The 20,818-nt window shown below is 35.6% G+C and overlaps 1 protein-coding gene and 1 long non-coding RNA gene across 4 annotated transcripts in view; both read left to right on the forward strand.

Moving 5' to 3' along the window:
* The window catches only part of LOC127837103 (sin3 histone deacetylase corepressor complex component SDS3-like), a 39,280-nt gene that overhangs the window by 9,750 nt on the left and 8,712 nt on the right, over positions 1-20,818 (forward strand). The window contains exons 2-5 of one of the 2 annotated variants that reach the window (XM_052363949.1): positions 4,635-4,701; positions 6,354-6,501; positions 9,108-9,167; positions 13,889-14,027. In XM_052363949.1, the coding sequence (XP_052219909.1) occupies positions 4,635-4,701; positions 6,354-6,501; positions 9,108-9,167; positions 13,889-14,027 (414 nt within the window). The remainder of the gene's footprint in view (positions 1-4,634; positions 4,702-6,353; positions 6,502-9,107; positions 9,168-13,888; positions 14,028-20,818) is intronic. The other variant, XM_052363951.1, reaches the window with a different exon arrangement.
* Positions 15,436-20,592, forward strand: LOC127837207 (uncharacterized). Of its 2 annotated transcripts, none has more exons than XR_008029171.1 (3): positions 15,436-16,053; positions 16,489-16,923; positions 19,805-20,592. It is a non-coding gene; the product is annotated as an uncharacterized LOC127837207 (long non-coding RNA). The 2 variants fall into 2 exon arrangements; XR_008029172.1 differs by having other exon boundaries at positions 15,436-15,908.

Consider the following 20,818-nt stretch of genomic DNA (forward strand, 5'->3'; position numbering starts at 1 on the left):
TTTCTTATTATGTTTTTTTATTTTTATTCTGGAATTTCCAATGGAAAATTTATTTTGTTTGAAAAGAATTTAAAGAAATCTTGCAAGAAAACATGAAAAGTACGGTTTGTGTCAAAAAGGTGCCATTTAAGGCCCTAATGTCAGTTTTGGGTGTCCCAACCTGTTGAGGTCTGTATGATGTGATGATGATGACATGTTCATATATTATAAACTTTTTTGATATCAAACACATTGAATATACTTTTGATAATGCGCATAATTTGTGTATCATATTGTTGATCTTGTTGAATCCAGCACAGAATTTTCTGAACATTTATTAGAATGGAAAAAAAAGTTCAATCAACCAGAAAAATCCAATTGACCAACTTTGACTAATTGCACAATTTTGAGAAATTGGCCTACAAATTGCATGAACAGGTATAAAATACATGTAGTGGGTATTAATAGCTTAAGACATTATTGGCAACATGTCTGTTTAATTAATATTATCAATATTGTTTAATTAAGCATGGAATATTAATCAAAATTGGGGATTAAGTTCAGTCTACCAGTATTGACCAGTAATGACCACTTCGCGAGTATTGACCAGGGCAGTTAAAATCTGTATCTAAATAAACCACTTCAAAAGCCTTACTGTTTAAGAAATCAAATTTTATAAAGATTTTGGATGTGTCAATGCTAGACATTAACTTTATATATAATACACTAGTCCTGTCAGCATAGGCTATTAGTGCCATTTAGTGTATTCTGTCATGTATTTTTATGTCCCCGGTAGGATGGCATATAGCATTTGAAATGTCTGCAGTAGTTTTTTTCACAAATAGGGGAATGGTGGCGGGGCCCGTCCAAAGGGGAAAAACGCGTCAGTTTTTAGGAAAAGGGGAAAAATAAAAATTCACTCTTTTATATGTTCTGAAATTTATTATATGAATACACATTTATGTATGAATGTAATATTCACAGCTGAATTTCTCTGTCCTTTTTCTAAAATATATACCTATGGTTTTTTCAACATTAGTTTAAGACAGTTAAGCCTTCATGTACAGTCTCAGTTTTCCTAGCCATTTTGAGTCTAATTGGGACTTTCTAATTGATAAAATGGCAAATGTAAGCATTTTTTTATGTGGACCAAATTGGAATGTTTTTATCATCAAATATTGACACAATATATATAGATACATCAGGCCTTTTCCTGGCCATTTTGGGAAAAGCATGAAATTCATATGAAAAGTACACTGATTTGGGAAATACTAATTAAATGTAACTCTTTATAATAATTCAAAATCATATAATATTCTTAATTTGTTATAGTAACTTTGTTAGTTGTTATGAAATGAATATTGATTATAAGAGAGTTCTTTCTAAAAAAAAAATTTAAATTTTTTTTTTTTTTTTTCTATTTTTGATGGGATTTTTATCTACAAAATCGAGGAAAAACATATACTCTTTTTTTTTAGGGGAATGGGGTCGAATATCGACCCCGAAATTGCCATAAAAAAACACTGGTCTGTCAGTCCTTCCGAAAACTTTAAAATTGCCCATAACTTTTGCAATTTTGAAGATAGCAGCTTGATATTTGGCATGAATGTGTATCTCATAGAGCTGCACATTTTGAGTGGTGAAAGGTCAAGGTCATCCTTCAAGGTCAAAGGTAAAAAAAAAGAAAAAAAAAGAAAAATCAAAGCGGCACAGTAAGGGGCATTGTGTTTCTGACTAACACATCTCTTTTTATAGCATAATATTGTATTGAACAACTAGAATAGTGTATGGTTTAGGTGTCCCTCAATTATTCAGTATATTGAAAATAAACCAATGTTGCAAAATTACTGATATTGCAAACTCTCACCAATGATGCAAAATGACTGATATTGTAAACCAGGCTTCCTAAAATGTTCCAAAAAGTGCCTGTCAACCGGACAGGCTGATGGAGAAGTTAGCCTGTCCAGACAAAAATTCTCCTGACCGAACAGCATTAGTTTATAACTGAAGAATTAAGTAAAGTTTAACTCATATTTATTGCAATATGCAGCCTGTGTACACTCGATAAAGTAAAACAAAACAGATGCATGTTCTAGTGATTACAGTGTATGATGGACAACAGCTTTAAATTCTAGTCGGACTAAAAACAAAATAACATATTAGTCATAACAAGATTGGTGTTGCCTTCTTCATCCTGAAAGTCAAGATCATCATCAGAATCACAATCAGAGTCTTCTTCATACAGTTTTGCAATGTCAATGACTCATTGTCCATGGTATAATGCAACATGGTTGCATTCTCAGGCACAGACTCGACAATACTTGGTTCCGATTCACTATCTGATTCAAGACCACAGAAGCTCAAGATGTGGATGGGTCAAAAATGGCCATAAACGAGCTTGTCCGGGCCATAACTATGCCATTCATTGTGAGATTTTAAAATCATTTGGCACATTTGTTCACCATCATTGGACGGTGTGTCTTACATAAGAATTACGTCAATATCTCCAAGGTAAAGGTCGCCACGACTAAAAATAGATTTATTTTGAAACATAGGGGGTTAATTTTAAACAATCAGTTCAGTTTGACTTGTCTCCCTTTATCAGACTTTTTTATAAAATTGAAAACATGGTTTTGTGACAATTTTGCCCCTTGTTCAAGTAATTCCATTAAACAAACAATACCTGTACAGCAACCTCCTATTTAAATTCAAGCCAATGCAATTTATTTTCTTACACCTGTTTAAAGACACATTAATTTAATCCAGTAAAATGTCCAATGTGTTCTCACATCCCATCCTCTATGGATTTGCATTAAGGCTGTATCTGACAGTACATGTATGTGTGTGCTTCCAGTAATGTAGTATAATTGATGCCATTGTTAATGGCCACCTGCTGATGTGTTATAACTTTACAGTTTTAACTTTCTAGAAACTAGCTCCAACTTGGCATTCACATGACCTTTGATGTCTGCCGACAGCTTCCTTTTTTTTGAGGCACAGGTTTAAGTGATGTCATCAGTATTAATGTTGTGATTGTCAAAGACTTGTGTATTTAACAGGTTATATTGTTGTTTCAAATGGAAGTATGATTTCAGGGTTATTATAATGTTTTGTTTAGAAAAAAATTAATGTATAAAAGTGGGGTGTGTATGTAAATATATTAAGCACTTTTATGAAAACTTGCCTTAAGAGAGTTTATTTTTGTTTTTGTTTCTTCTACACGAGTTTTTGTTTGCATTGTGAAAATGAGATAGATTGTAAATAAACAAAAAATGTTTTTACTTTTATTTGATGAAAAAAAATGTTAACATTTTGTTAAACATAATAACTAAATACCAACTTTCGCAATCAGATTTTAAAAAGTTTTTAGCTCACCTGTGCACACTGTGCTCATAGTGAGCTTTTGGGTTCATTTTTTGGTTGAGTTCTTAAGTAGAGCCTTAAAACATGATCCAACTTAATTCAGCCTGGAACAACTCATAGTTGTTCAAATATTAATTAATCTATTCCTCTTCACGTGTATTTTTGGTTTTATGGTTTTCACCCTCTGACATTTCTGTGAATTTAAACAATTCATGTTATTCATTGTCTGTATGTTACCGGTAGTCGAGCTTGTCTCTAATAGTATAAATGCATAAAAATCAGCAGAAATATTTGTACTATCTAACATTTAAATTCAATTTATTCGTCGCATGTACTTGTTTGTCTAACAAAATGATGTATAAATCCTTTTTACTACTATGCTTATGGTTTTAATCTCCAAATTTTATGTACAATTTATAATTAAATTCAGTTCATCCATCATTTATGTATGTATATATTTGTCGCGCAAAACCGTAATATTGTAGTTGCATACTTTGTTTTTTGCAAAGACGTATTTGTCGAATATATTATTTATATTCAATTTATTAACCATATATTAGTCGAACAAAACTCTTTATAACGGTTGCATATTTTGTTATTTTTGAAAAATCTTACATAATGTATTATTACATATATGGGATAAACTTTACGCGATCAAGAGGATATTTAGCTAAATTCAATTAATGTTAACAGAAGTATATGTAGATGGATGTCTAACTATTTGTGAATGACAAAAAAACGGTCTGTTAATTCTCTATGTCACATTTATTGTCCAATCTTCATGAAACTTGGTCATAATAGTTTTTGTTATGATACATTATATAACTTCAAATATGGTTCTTGTTTGTTGAAAAGCATGGCTTCCAAGGGGCTGGGGTTTTTTTTGTAAATGGCTATAGTAAAACGTTGTTAATAGCTCTAAAAGTCACATTTATTGTTAAATCTTGATGAAACTTGGTTAGAACTTTTGTTCAACTGATTTACAAATGTACTAGTATTGGGCTGCACAAAACAGGTCAGTTCCTGTGTAGCTCAAGTGAGCGACTTTGGGCCTTTCAGACCCTCTTGTTTTCTATTAACCCTTTGCATGCTGGGAAATTTGTTGTCTGCTATAATGTTGTCTGCTGAATTTCTAAAATTAGCATTTTTTTTCAAAGAATACTATCAGTATAGCAAACATTTTGGATCATGATGAGACGCCAGGTTCTGTGGCGTCTCATCTGGATCAAACTGTTTGCAAAGGCCTTCAAAATTCGGTTCCAGCACTGAAAGAGTTAAAATGTTATTTGTAGACACTGAAGATGCCAGTGAGACAGATGTTGCCAAGCAGGAGACCCAATACACTGAGATCAAGGAGCAGTAAGTCAAAGTGGGAATTGAGAGGCTTGAACTAATAAGGCAGGACTTTCATAGACTTTAACCCATTTAGGCCAAGTGGACTCTCCCATCCTTCTAAATTGGATCAATTTATTTCCAAAATAAGGGATGTCTAGTATATTTATTTCTATATTTAGAATATTTTTTACAGATATTCCTTTAAGCAAACAGCGCAGACCCTGATGAGATGCCACATCATGCGGCGTCTCATCTGGGTCTACGCTGTTTTCCAAGGCCTTTTTTCTGGACACTAGGCATAAATGGGTTAAACTTTGGAAGTGTTACCTTCCATGCCTCTGATTTTGGAAGGTTTGGTTTAAGTAATTTAAGTATTTTTTACTATATTGCTTTTATGCCCCCGGATCAAAAGATCGGGGGTATAATATTTTTGGCCTGTCTGTCATTGTATGTGTGTGTGTGTGTCCCAAAACTTTAACCAAAACTTTGACCTTCGTCATAACTTGCAATATTGAACATAGCAATTTGATATTTGGCATGCATGTGTATTTCATGGAGCTGCGCATTTTGAGTGGTGAAAGGTTAAGGTCATCCTTCAAGGTCAAAGGTCAAATATATGTGTCCCAAAACTTTAACCAAAACTTTGACCTTCTTCATAACTTTTACAATATTGAATGTAGCAACTTGATATACGGCATGCATGTGTATCTCATGGAGCTGCACATTTTGAGTGGAGAAAGGTCAAGGTCAATATAATCCTTCAAGGTCAAAGGTCAATAAAAAAATGCAAAACTTTAACCAAAACTTTAACCTTCTTTATAACGTTTGCAATATTGAACATACCAACTTGATATTTAGCATGCATGTGTATCTCATGGCGCTGCACATTTTGAGTGGAAAAAAGGTACAAAGTCATCCTTCAAGATCAAAGGTCAATACAAATTCAAAACTTTAACCTTCTTCATAACTTTTTCAATATTGAACGTAGCAACTTGATATTTGGCATGTATGTGTATCTCATGGAGCATAACTTTTCCACTCAAAGTCAAGGTCATCCTTCAAGATCAAATTTCAAATATATGGCTTCATTTATTTAGTAACATTGTCTTTTCTCAGACGCATCTTACTTTAACCAAAACTTTAACCTTTTTCATAAATTTTCCAATATTGAATGTAGCAACTTGATATTTGGCATGCATGTGTATCTCATGGAGCTGCACATTTTGATTGGTGAAAGGTCAAAGTCATCCTTCAAGGTCATAGGTCAAATTTATGGCTTCAAAGTGGCACAATAGGGGGCCATTGTGTTTCTGACAAACACATCTCTTGTTTGATAATATAACTTATTACATTGTCAAACTGATACAGATAAAAGTTATTAATATGCTAATGCAAGTATTAAATTTGATTGACACACTTTCAATGATGTTTAAAGGATAAGCAGTCATAGATATTGATGCAACAGCACTGCAGTAAATTAAATAAGTATTTGAGTTGATTGGCCTTCTTTATAGAATATACCTAGGACAAGCAGTAATTAATACTGATTTTACCATTAATATCTGCAAGTATTTTAATTGATTGGCCTACTTTCCTATGAAGAGCAGCCATTAATATTGACACTGCAATTGATATTGATAAATGCAAGTATTTGAGTTGATTTGCTCTATTTCTAGGATGTATCAGGACAAGCTGGCCTTCTTGAAGAAGCAGTTGAAGCAGTTGGAGGATGGGACACTCCCAGAGTACCTGAAGCGGAACAAGAAGATCGACCAGCAGTATCGGGAGCGTCTGAAATACATGGAGGTTTTCAAAGAGTATGAGGTGAGGCTGTCTGTGAAAATAGTAGTATGTGAGCCGCGTTCTGAGAAAACTGGTCTTAATGCATGAAGTTCACTCAGGCTAATCAGGGACGACACTTTCCACTTTTATGGTATTTTTAGTTTCAAGGAAGTCCCTCCTTACCGAAAATCAAGTTTCGGTAGAAAGTGTTGTCCCTGATTAGCCTGTGTGGACTGCACAGGCTAATCTGGGATGACACTTTATGCACATGCATTAAGCCCAGTTTTTAGCTCCCCTTTCACGAAGTGACATGGTGAGCTTAAGTGACCGTGTGATGTCCGGCGTCCATTGTGTGTGAGTGTGTGTGTCCGTCAACAATTTGTTTGTGTAGACAGTAGAGGGCACAGTTTTCATCCAATCTTTATGAAATTTGGTCAGAATGTTTATCTTGATGAAATCTGTGTTGGGATTGTATTTGGGTCATCTGGGTTAAAAATAGGTCACCAGGTCAAAAACTATGTCACATAAGAGGTCAAATAATAGAAAAACCTTGTGTAGACAAAAGAGGTCACAGTTTTCATCCAATCTTAATGAAATTTGGTCAGAATGTTTATCTTGCTGAAATCTGGGTTGGGATTGTATTTGTATCATCTGGGGTCAAAAACTAGGTATCTAGGTCAAAAACTAGGTCAAATAGTAGAAAAACCTTGTGTAGACAGTAGAGGTCACAGTTTTCATCTAATCTTAATAAAATTTGGTCAGAATGTTTATCTTGATAAAATCTGGGTTGGGATTGTATTTGGGTCATCTGGGGTCAAAAAATAGGTCACTTGGTCAAAAAGTAGGTCAAATAATAGAAAAACCTTGTGTAGACAAAAGAGGTGGCAGTTTTCATCCAATCTTTATAAAAATTTGGTCAGAATGTTTATCTTGATGAAATCTGGGTTTGGATTGTATTTGGGTCATCTGGGGTCAAAAACTAGGTCACTAGGTCCAATAATAGAAAAGCCGTCAACAATTTGTTTGTGTAGACAGTAGAGGTCACAGTTTTCATCCAATCTTGATGAAATTTGGTCAGAATGTTTATCTTGATAAAATCTGGGTTTGGATTGTATTTGGGTTATCTGGGGTCAAAATTCAGGTCACTAGATCAAAAACTAGGTCACTAGCTCAAATAATAGAAAAACATTGTATAGACAATAGAGGTCACAGTTTTCATCCAATCTTTATGAAATTTGGTCAGAATGTTTGTCTTGACGAAATCTGGGTCTGGATTGTATTTGGGTCATCTGGGGTCAAAAACTAGGTCACTTGGTCAAATAATAGAATAACCTCGTGAAGACAATAGAGGTCACATTTTTCATCCAATCTTTATAAAATTTGATCAGAATGTTTATCTTGATGAAATCTGGGTTGGGATTGTGTTTGGGTCACCTGGGGTCAAAAACTAGGTCACTAGGTCAAATAATAGAATAATAATAGACTAACCTTGTGTAGACAATAGAGGGCACAGTTTTCGTCTAATCTTTTTGAAATTTGTTCAGAATGTTTATCTTGATGAAATCTGGGTTGGGATTGTATTTGGTTAGTCAGGTGAGCGATTTAGGGCTATCATGGCTCTCTTGTTTCAGAACAAGGCTCATTTGCGTGTATAAATATATACATGTATTCAGGGCCCTCAATCTATCAAATCTGCGGCCGAAATTCGGCCTCAGTTCCCCACCTGAAAAGTATACTTTTTCCCCTTTTGGGTGAAAAAATCCCCGTCAGATAAAAAAAAAACATTAAAAAAAAACAAAAAACAATTTTTTAAAGATTTGTTTCATGATTATTATGTCTCAATTCTATTTCAATTTAATCTTGTTAAACATACTTAGAATGAACATAGTGCAAAAATGTACAAATGTAATAATGAGAGAGTAAGTAAATAAATCCCCCAAAAAGGAAAACGCCGCGAAAATTCCCCCTTGTGAGGGTAGCAACCCGCTTCCCCTAAAATGGATTTAGGGCCCTGGTATTAGTACTACCGAGAGCTTTGTGTATACAAACATGATGAATCAAAGAGCTTTCTGCCTTTGTTGAAAGAAGTCAAACTTAAAACTAGAAAGGGACTGGTATCCTACTACAAAGTTACTAATGCCTGCTGCAGTTCTTTTTTTGTCCCCAAAAATAAAAAAATTGCTCACAGCATCTGTTTTACGGAACATTTTACACATCTAAAAGTGACAGCTATAAAGCAGTTACAATGGTGTGACAATTTCTCTGTGCCCCTGAAATCTGAACAAATACTGTGAATTCATTTACATTGATTTTGGTTGAGTTCTTAAGTTCTGTATTTTATAGGGTTAAAAAAAATTATGGTTGATATAAGACTAAACATGTTAACATTGGATAAGCATTTGATTATAGGCTGGGTTTAAGGTATGAAAATCAATGTACCTTAACAGTTAACGGTAATTTGGCAATTTTTTTTTTTGACCATATGAATCTAAATCATTTTAAAAAATTACCTTCTTTTTGAATTACAACTTTTGGCTTTGATTGTCATGATCCATGATCAGCCAGTTGATATTAAGTGACTTGTTGTTCACATGCATGAAGCACAGATTTTGTAATAATGCCCTTTTAATTTCATTGCATTGTTTCAGTTGGAGGTGATAGAACGAGAGTACAAAAAGGAGAAGAAACTCGCTGCCAAGGATTTTGAGGTAGGAAAATTGAATTGATTTAGCCACTTCTTTTAGCTTATCACAACATGCTCATGCAGGGTTCGCACAGGGCTTGAAAAGTGCTTGAAAACGAGTCCTAGGCTTGAAAAGCCCTCGAACAAATGTTGGCCTTGAAAAAGTGCTTGAAAAGTGCTTATTTCATGTAAAAAAGCCTTGAAAATGTTTATTTCTGCTCAAAATTACATGTATCATCGCTTTAATTATAATCTTAAATCGTTCTTAAGGGAAATATTACGAAAAATTATCATAAATTCCTTCGCGCAAAAAGTTGAGTACGAAATATATAAGCTTCGTACACTATTGAGTACGAAACGTTATGTGTACACGTCACAGATTATGTGTACTACGTCAGAGGTTCTTCATTGTGATCAATTTTCGCGAGTGAAAACGCAGCAATGGGGAAGTGTCATTTCAAACCAGGGTGGTTAACTGAATATTCCTGGGTACAGAAAACAAATGACATTCAAAAAGCACATTGTCGGGTCTGTATGAAGACCGTTGATGTCAGGGGATGGGGAAAAGCGCTTTGAAAAGCCACGAGAAAGGGGAAACCCACAAAGAAAACATGAAATTGAGAAGCAATGTGTTTGTTTGTAATAACTTTAAAAAGTAAATAGATACATTCAGTACACCAGTTTAGAATCGCCCGGCAAAAACGTTTATTCTTTTTACCACAATAATTTTTTCGGGATTTAGTGTCAATGTGAGAAGATGTAAAAATAAAGGGTAATATTTATTTTGTATGATAACAGGTTAGGTCAGACGGCATATGCAGTTTTTTGTCATAAATAGCCAATTAAAGTTTAACCTTAGGAAAATTATTAAAAATCATTCAGCTTACAGAATTAGTATTTCAAAACATTGTCATAGCATTTGTTTTCAATCAGCAAAAAGTTCATTTGAAAATAATAAAGCCTTCTATACCCATTTGCACATTTCAAAACATAACTCATTCAATCAGTTCCGGTTAACTTTTTGCTGCATTTTTCCACCCTGTAAGCTATTTACAAAAGATTTCTTGCTAAAACTTTGTTAATTTATTCCTTTACCTAATGTATACCTTAGACACTTATCATTTTGTTTTTATTGGGGCATTATGGAAAATTAAATACAAATTAATCGGAACTGCTGATTATCGGGAACTGGTTGACAAACTGTATGTGAGACTCATTGAGTTAAGGATGGATAACATGTATGTAATAACTAGAAATAACATGTATGAGTTATTGTGGAATAAGTTTAATTTGTTTGAGCAAATAAATGATATTAACTGTGTTAAACTTGCTTGAAAATGCACTTTTTTAAGGAAACTAACGTACGGTTCTCGGCCTTGAAAATGAAAATTGGGCCTTGAAAAGTCATTGAAAAGTGCTTGAATTTAGGTTTGAGAATTCTGTTTGAACCATGTCATGGTGGGCTTTTGTATTCACCTTTTGTTGTTTGTTTGTCATACAACGTATGCGTCAGCATTTGCCTTGTTAACACTCATGAGGCCAAATGTATTGTCCAATTAATTGAAACTTTGTCAGAAAATCTAATCGTATCTTGACTTAGTTTGAAACTGAATAGTGTGAGGTACAAAACTAGATCACTATGGTTCCGGACGATTGAAAAACATAGCTGTTGGGGGCATGTCAGATTTCAACCCCTGGCTAAAGCGAAATGTTCCTAACACTCTAGAAGTCTTACTTCTAGTCCATCCCTTATTAAACATGGTTAGAACAATTGTTCTAATGATATCTTCGCAGAGTTAAAAAAAATTGTTCAGTCTGTAGACTGTTAACCTTGTTAACACTTTATTGGACTCGTTTATTGCTCAAACTTGGTCAAAACTGAGACATTTGAGTTAAAAAAACTTGGTCACTAAGTCAAATGAAAGAAGCTTGTTAAAGCTCTAGCAGTTGCATATTTTATCACATCTTCCTGAAACTAGGTGAAACAATTATTTCTCAGCTGAGTTTAAAAGTGTTTTCAGTCAGTTAAAAAATATGGCTGACACGAAGTAGGTCAGATATCTATTTATGGCTAAAGTGAAACTATTTTACATTCCTAATCATTATGAAATATGCAAAGGTGATTATTTTGTTATGTTTATCTTTGTTGAGATTGAAGCTAGTTCCATTCTGTAAAGAACATTACTGCCATTGGGCTGGGGGGGGGGGGGGGTTCCTTGTGCTTATTGAAACTGAGTGAATATGCAAGAAATTATTTTTTTAGCGAATCATCATGAAATTTCCTCTGAACATTTGTTATTATGACATAGACATTATTTGTCAGTATATAAGTGGTGTAAAAGTTGGTCACAATAGTTTGCAGCCACTTGGTATGCAGTTTTCCTGGTATGACATGATGAAACATAGTATGTGTACAAGACTTATTTCATGGTTTCAAATCAGGCGTCCAACCAGAATTCTTCTTCGTTGCCTATTTTGGGCAATATTGCGAAGAACATGTGTTGCAATAATGCAATAATTTCACTGTCCACATGAAATGTGTGTGGTAAGGGGTAAAAAATGATTGTTTAGAAGTCTCAAACATAAGAGAAGCAGATTTGATGAATACATTTTCTTTGGATTGAAGGTGAGCGCATTAAGGCCTGTGGCGTTCTTGTTTATAATAAATCAAAGAAATGATACATCTGCATGTCAATCATTTTAAAATAACTTTGCATTGTTAGCAAACCTGTTATTGTTGTTATCATGTGTCCAGTGGTTGAAACATATTTTTCATAAGAGCATTTTTAGCTCACTTCATGGTGAGCTTTTGTGATCACCTTTTGTCTGTCGTCCGTCGTGCGGCGTCAACATTTTGCCTTGTGAACACTCTAGAGGCCACATTTATTGTCCAATCTTCATGAAACTTGGTCACTAGGTCAAAAAAAAAAGAAAATCCTTGTGAACAATATAGAAGTCACATTTAATGCCCAATGTTCATGTTACTTTGTCAAAATGTTTTTCTAAATGATATGTTGGTTGAGTTCAAAAATGGTTCTGGTCCGTTAAAAAACATGGCCACCAGAGGGCGTGGCAGTATTCCTTATATGGCTATAGAGAAACCTTGTGAACACTCTAGAAGTCACAATTTTTGCCCAATCATCATGAAACTTGGTCAAAACATTGGTTTCATTGATATCTCGGACGAGTTCGAAAATGGTCCAGATCGGTGAAAAAACATGGCCGCCAGGCGGTGGGGCAGTTTTCTCTATATTTCCTTATATGGCTTTAGTAAAACCTTGTTAACACTTTAGAGTCCACATTTATTTTCTGATCTTCATGAAACTTGCTCAGAAGATTTGTCCCAATGATATCTTGGATGAGTTCAAAAATTGTAACCTTTGCTTGAAAAACATGGCTGTCAAGGGGCGGGGCATTTTTCCTTAAATGGCTTTATATGGCTATAGTTGAATCTTGTTAATACTCTAGAGGCCACATTTATTGTTCAATCTTCATGAAATTTGGTCAGAAGATTCATCCCAATAATATCTTGGACGAGTTTGAAAATGATGCCGGTTGGTTGGAAAACATGGCCGCAAGGGGGCGGGTCGTTTTTCCTGATATGGTTATAGAGAAACCTTGTCAACACTCTAGAGGCCACATTTATTGTCCAATCTTCATGAATTTTGGTCAGAAGATTTGTCTTATTGGTATCATGGATGAGTTCGAAAATGGTTACGTTGTTGCTTGAAAAACATGGCTGCCAAGGGGCGGGGCATTTTTCCTTATATGGCTATATATGGCTATAGTAAAATCTTGTTACTCTAGAGGCCACATTTAAAGTCTGATCTTCATGAAACTCGGTCAGAAGATTCATCCCAATAATATCTTGGAGGAGTTCAAAAATGATGCCAGTTGGTTGAAAAACATGGCCACCACGGGGCGGGGCATTTTTCCTTATATGGCTACAGTAAAACCTTGTTAACACTCTAGAGGTCACATTTATTTTCAGATCATCATGAAACTTGGTCAGAAGATTTGTCCCAATGATATCTTGGATGAGTTGGAAAATGGTTTTGGTTGCTTTAAAAACATGGCCACCAGGGGGTGGGGCATTTTTCCTTATATTGCTATATATGGCTATAGTAAAACCTTGTTAACACTCTAGAGGCCACATTTATTGTCCAATCTTCATGAAATTTGGTCAGAAGATTGGTCTCAATGATATCTTGGATGAGTTTGAAAATAATTATGTTTGCTGAAAAACATGCCTTCCAATGGGCGGGGCATTTTTCCTAACATGGCTATAGTAAAATCTTGTTAACACTCTAGAAGCCACATTTACTGTCCGATCTTCATGAAACTTGGTCAGAAGATTCATCCCAATAATATCTTGGACGAGTTCAAAAACGATGCCGGTTGGTTGAAAAACATGGCTGCCAGGGGGCGGGGCATTTTTCCTTATATGGCTATAGTAAAACCGTGTTAAACTTTAGAGGCCACATTTATTTTCCGATCTTCATGAAACTTGGTCAGGAGATTATTCCCAATAATATTTTGTTATCTCAGGTGAGCAACTTTGGGCCTTTCAGGCACTCTTGTTTTGTGATTGGATGACACGCACATAATGTTGTTGATGCTAAATGAAAGGAAATCGATCCTGTAACAATAGCAGTGGAGGAGTTTAATTTTTTGTTGAAAATGTTGGATGCTGTCTATTGGTCTAGAGTATGGACAGTGATTCCATTGTTTGTCTATTTTCCACAGGAGAAGAAGGTGGATCTTAAGGAGACTTTGATAGCTGACCTTGAGGAGAAGCGGCGCAGTGTAGAGCTGGAGCGCAGTCAGCTGGAGCTGACAGGGGGTCACTGTAACTTCCTGCTCTCCACATCACTAGGTATGCTAGGTTGGTGCAAATCCCAATTTCTACTCATTTTTAGCTCGACTATTATATATGAAATATATATAGTGGAGCTATCCTACTCACCCAGGCATCGGCGTTCCCGTTATCGTGAGCGTTAGAATTTTAAAGTTTGCGTACCACCTCAAATATTTCCTATGTTCCTTGACATATGTTCTTTTATATTTTGCATACTTATTTACCAACATAACCCCAATCTATAAATAAGAGCAAACAAGTGTATCAAGCATTTTGTAAAAATTATGGCCCTTTTTTCACTTAGATATGTTAAAGTTTGCGTACCACCTCAAATATTTCTTATGTCCCTTGACATATTGCTTTCATATTTTGCATACTTCTTTACCAATGTGACCCCAATCTATAAACAAGAGCAGACAACTGTTACAAGAATTTTGTAAGAATGATGGCCCTTTTTCCAATTAGAATATGCATATAATTGATAAATCTATGTTAAAGTTTGCGTACCACCTCAAATATTTTCTATGTACCTTGTCATTTTGCTTTTATATTTTGCATACTTCTTTACCAACATGAACCCAATCTATCAACAAGAGCAAAAAACTGTTACAAGCATATTGTAAGAATTATGTTCCCTTTTTATACTTAGAAAATTGAAAAATTTGTTAAGTTTTGTGTTTAGGTTCACTTTATTCCTAAAGTATCAAAGCTATTGCTTTCATACTTGCAACACTTACTAACTATCATAAGGGGACTGTGCAGGTAAAGTTATGTAACTCTGACTATCATTTTGACAGAATTATGGCCCCTTTTATACTTAGATTATTTAACATTTGGTTAAGTTTCGTGTTTTGGTCCATTTTACTCCAAAGTATAAAGCTATTTCTTTCAGACTTGGAAAACTCGCTAACAATGGTAATGGGACTGTACAGGGCAAGTTGCATAACTGTGGTTGGCATTTTAACAGATTTATGGCCCTTTTTGTCTAAGTAACTTTGAATATTTTGATAAATTTTGTGTTTAGAACAACTTTACTTCTGAAATATCAAGGCTATTGCTTTCAAACTTCAAATATTTTCTTATTATCATAAGGGTACTGTACATTGCAAGTTGAATTGACCTTGACCTTTAAATGACCTTGACTCTTAAGGTCAAATTAATAAATTTTAATTAAATTGCCATAACTTCTTTATTGATGATCAGATTTGATTCATACTTTGACAAAACAATACTTACCTAACAATGGACTCCAATTAAACCATCCCATTCCGCACCCCAGAATCCCCCCCCCCCAAAAAAAATTCCTTTTTTTTGTGAAAGATCATCTTATAAATTACCACAACCCCACACTATACCCCCTCTCCACCCCCACCCCACCCCCAGCCCAAAAAGATTTTTTTCTTTGAAACATGGTAAAAAAACAAAACCAAATATTTATTATGCCCCCCTTCGAAGAAGAGGGGGTATATTGCTTTGCTCATGTCGGTCGGTCGGTCGGTATGTCGGTCCGTCCACCAGGTGGTTGTCGGATGATAACTCAAGAACGCATACGCCTATGATCATGAAACTTCATAGGTAGATTGATCATGACTCGTAGATAACCCCTATTGATTTTGAGGTCACTAGGTCAAAGGTCAAGGTCACGGTGACCCGAAATAGTAGAATGGTTTCCGGATGATTACTCAAGAATGCATACGCCTAGGATCATGAAACTTCATGGGTAGATTGATCATGACTCGCAGATGACCCCTATTGATTTTGAGGTCACTAGGTCAAAGGTCAAGGTCACGGTGACCCGAAATAGTAAAATGGTTTCAGGATGATAACTCAAGAATGCATACGCCTAGGATCATGAAACTTCATGGGTAGATTGATCATGACTCGCAGATGACCCCTATTGATTTTGAGGTCACTAGGTCAAAGGTCAAGGTCACGGTGACCCGAAATAGTAAAATGGTTTTCGGATGATAACTCAAGAACTCATACGCCTAGGATCATGAAACTTTATGGGTAGATTGATCATGACTTGCAGATGACCCCTATTGATTTTGAGGTCACTAGGTCAAAGGTCAAGGTCACGTTGACCCGAAATAGTAAAATGGTTTCCGGATGATAACTCAAGAATGCATACGCCTAGGATCATGAAACTACATGGGTAGATTGATCATGACTGGCAGATGACCCCTATTGATTTTGAGGTCACTAGGTCAAAGGTCTAGGTCACAGTGACCAGAAATAGTAAAATGGTTTCCGGATGATAACTCAAGAATGCATAAGCCTAGAATCATGAAACTTCATGGGTAGATTGATCATGACTCGCAGATGACCCCTATTGATTTTGAGGTCACTAGGTCAAAGGTCAAGGTCACGGTGACCTGAAATAGTAAAATGGTTTTCGGATGATAACTCAAGAACGCATACGCCTAGGATCATGAAACTTCATGGGTAGATTGATCATGACTTGCAGATGACCCCTAATGATTTTGAGGTCACTAGGTCAAAGGTCAAGGTCACGGTGACCCGAAATAGTAAAATGGTTTCCGGATGATAACTCAAGAACGCATACGCCTAGGATCATGAAACTTCATGGGTAGATTGATCATGACTTGCAGATGACCCCTATTGATTTTGAGGTCACTAGGTCAAAGGTCAAGGTCACGATGACCCGAAATAGTAAAATGGTTTCCGGATGATAACTCAAGAACGCATACGCCTAGGATCATGAAACTTCATGGGTAGATTGATCATGACTTGCAGATGACCCCTATTGATTTTGAGGTCACTAGGTCAAAGGTCAAGGTCACGGTGACCCGAAATAGTAAAATGGTTTCCGGATGATAACTCAAGAATGCATACGCCTAGGATCATGAAACTTCATGGGTAGATTGATCATGACTCGCAGATGACCCCTATTGATTTTGAGGTCACTAGGTCAAAGGTCTAGGTCACAGTGACCCGAAATAGTAAAATGGTTTCCGGATGATAACTCAAGAACGCATATGCCTAGGATCATGAAACTTCATAGGTAGATTGATCATGACTCGCAGATGACCCCTATTGATTTTGAGGTCACAAGGTCAAAGGTCAAGGTCACGGTGACCTGAAATAGTAAAATGATTTTTGGATGATAACTCAAGAACGCTTTTGCCTAGGATCATGACACTTCATAGGTACATTGATCATGACTCGCAGATGACCCCTATTGATTTTCAGGTCACTAGGTCAAAGGTCAAGGTCACAGTGACAAAAAACGTATTCACACAATGGCTGCCACTACAACGGACAGCCCATATTTTATTCTGTTTCCACACTGTCCAGTTAAGAGACTTACAAATTGAATTTTTGACACATGTTCATTCATAATGATGTATAAGCCTTTGTTTTTGTGCCAGTAAATACTATGTTTATGGAAATGACTAGAGAATTTAACATTTAAAAAACCAATGTAATATGATATGGCAACAGGACCGTTGTGATTTGCTGGGTCAATTCTATTTAGCTTGACCATCCAAGATGTTGATAGCTTTGACAAACTGGTGGTCTGAAACATTGAGAAAATGTCACGGTTCACTGACAATAAATCAAACATGTAATTCTTGCTACGCATCTTGCATTTAATTTTGTCAATTCAAATTATACATAAAAATATAATTAATTTTTAATCTGCTTGTTAATTGAAAAACAGCAACACAGTTTGTATGTATAAAACAATGTTAATACATAAATAGGATCAAGCATATTAAAATATCAACTTAGATTTAGTTTCCTTTACTGTACAGGATTTGTAAAGTTAGGTTAATATTTGTGTATTGAACAAAAACAACAACAGTGTAAAGAAAAGTTAATTTGGGGATGTTCTATCCAAACCCTGAGAGTTCAGATTTCCTCAAATGCCAAGTAAAGATTGTAAATTTCAACCCACTCCTTTGGTTAGTTTTCAGAGCGCACATATAATTAACTTTTGAGCTTAATGTCTCATTTGTACATGCATAACTGTATTAACTCCAAACCAACTAGTACAAGTGGTAGGCCAGTATTACATGGACTGGTGTTCACTGTTTACACCATTTCACAACCCCATCTGATACTGGTCAGTATCTTGGCAAGTGGCCAAAGTTGGGAGTGGAAATTAATGGTCTATTACATAACTGACTTCTGTGTGTGGTAAACACATGATACTGGTCATGTGGTAAAGTTGCACTTGTATACATTTGCCCAATACACAACACTAGCCTTGGCTATTTTTAATCAGATTGCATTGCTATCTATGGTGGTCATTGACTAGGGGAGTTAACTGCTATAAATAACATGTTTCATTACCATTAATTATAAATAAAACATTACAAATTGTGTGCATGTTTCACATATTGTCAAATAAGTCAAAATGTGTGAAAGGAATCCAAAAAATCAAAGACTCAATCATATAATGGATATAATTGATTAGTATAGCTCCTGATTGGTTTTTGCACTATTAATTGGATACATTTCACAGGTCATTGACATAAGTGTCATAAATTGTAGACAGAATGTATAGAGAATTTCATCTTAGTATTAATAAGTAAATGATTCCATGATACTTATTGGATTTTATTTCAAGGTCACAGTGACAAAAAACATATTCACACAATGGCTGTCACTACAACGGAGAGCCTATATGGGGGGCATGCATGTTTTACAAACAGCCCTTGTCTCAGAAAGTATCAATTCTATTGCATTCAAACTTGGTACACTTACTTACTATCATGAGGGGACTGGGCAGGCAAAGTTAGATAACTCTGGCATGCATTTTTACAGAATTATATGCCCTTTTTATAATTAGAAAATTGAAAATTTTGGTTAAGTTTTGTGTTTAGGTCCATTTTATTCCTACAGTTTCAAAGCTATTGCTTTCATACTTGCAACACTTATTAACTATCATAAGGGGACTGTGCAGGCAAAGTTATGTAACTCTGACTGGCTTTTGGACGGAATTATGGGCCCTTTATACTTAGAAAATTGAAAATTTGGTTAAGTTTTGTGTTTTGGTCCACGTTACCCCTAAACTATCATAGATATTGCTTTCATACTTGGAACACGTGCAAACTATCATAAGGGTACAGTAAAAGGACAAGTTGCATAACTCTGGTTGTCATTTTTATGTAATTATGGCCCTTTTTTGACTTAGTAACTTTGAATATATGGTTAAATTTTGTGTTTCGATCCACTTTACTTCTAAAGTATCAAGGCTATTGCTTTCAAACTTCAAATACTTTCATGCTATCATGAGGTAACTGTACCTGGCAAGTTGAATTTTACCTTGACCTTTGAATGACCTTGACTCTCAAGGTTAAATTATTAAATTTTGCTAAAAATGCCATAACTTCTTTATTTATGATTAGATTTGATTGATACTTTGACAAAACTACTCTTACCTGACATACCACAATAGACTCCACCCAAACCACCGTGCCCTCCCCCCCCCCCCCCGAATCCCCCCGCCCCCTAATTTTTTATTTTATTTTTATTTTTATTTTTTTTAAGATCATCTCACAAATGACCACCACACCCTCACACTATACTATACCCCCCCCACCCCACCCCCTCAAATTGGTTTTGTTTTTAAACAGTTAAAAAACACAAATATTTATTTTTATTATTATGCCCCCCTTGGAAGAAGAGGGGGTATATTGCTTTGCTCATGTCGGTCTGTCGGTCCGTCCACCAGGTGGTTGTCAGACGATAACTCAAGAACGCTTGGGCCTAGGATCATGAAACTTCATAGGTACATTGATCATGACTCGCAGATGACCCCTATTGATTTTGAGGTCACTAGGTCAAAGGTCAAGGTCACGGTGACCCGAAATAGTAAAATGGTTTCCGGATGATAACTCAAGAACGCTTAGGCCTAGAATCATGAAACTTGATGGGTAGATTGATCATGACTCGCAGATGACCCCTATTGATTTTCAGGTCACTAGGTCAAAGGTCACAGTGACCTGAAATAGTAAAATGGTTTCCGGATGATCACTCAAGAACGCTTAGGCCTAGGATCATGAAACTTGATAGGTAGATTGATCAGGACTCGCAGATGACCCCTATTGATTTTGAGGTCACTAGGTCAAAGGTCAAGGTCACAGTGACCCGAAATAGTAAAATGGTTTCCGAATGATAACTCAAAAACGCTTAGGCCTAGGATCATGAAACTTGATAGGTAGATTGATCATGACTCGCAGATGACCCCTATTGATTTTCAGTTCACTAGGTCAAAGGTCAAGGTCACGATGACCAGAAATAGTAAAATGGTTTCCGGATGATAACTGAAGAACGCTTATTCCTAGGATCATGAAACTTGATAGGTAGAATGATCATGACTCGCAGATGACCCCTATTGATTTTCAGGTCACTAGGTCAAAGGTCAAGGTCACGGTGACCCGAAATAGTAAAATGGTTTCCGAATGATAACTCAAGAACGCTTATGGCTAGGATCATGAAACTTCATAGGTACATTGATCATGACTGGCAGATGACCCCTATTGATTTTCAAGTCACAAGGTCAAAGGTCAAGGTCACAGTGACAAAAAACATATTCACACAATGGCTGTCACTACAACGATATGGGGGGCATGCATGTATTACAAACAGCCCTTGTTTATTTTATTTTTGAAGGACCGTCCAACCATCCCACCCAAGCTATTGCTATCCAACTTGAAATAAAATCGTATTAGTTTGTTTTATGTCTTTACAAATGTTCAATAGATTGTGGAAAATATACCTGAACTCTTCTATAAAGTACATCAATATGTTTCAATGATGGTCCTCTTCCACTTAGAATATGATTA

The sequence above is a fragment of the Dreissena polymorpha genome, chromosome 1, assembly GCF_020536995.1.
Source record: "Dreissena polymorpha isolate Duluth1 chromosome 1, UMN_Dpol_1.0, whole genome shotgun sequence".
In the NCBI taxonomy this organism is placed as follows: domain Eukaryota; kingdom Metazoa; phylum Mollusca; class Bivalvia; order Myida; family Dreissenidae; genus Dreissena; species Dreissena polymorpha.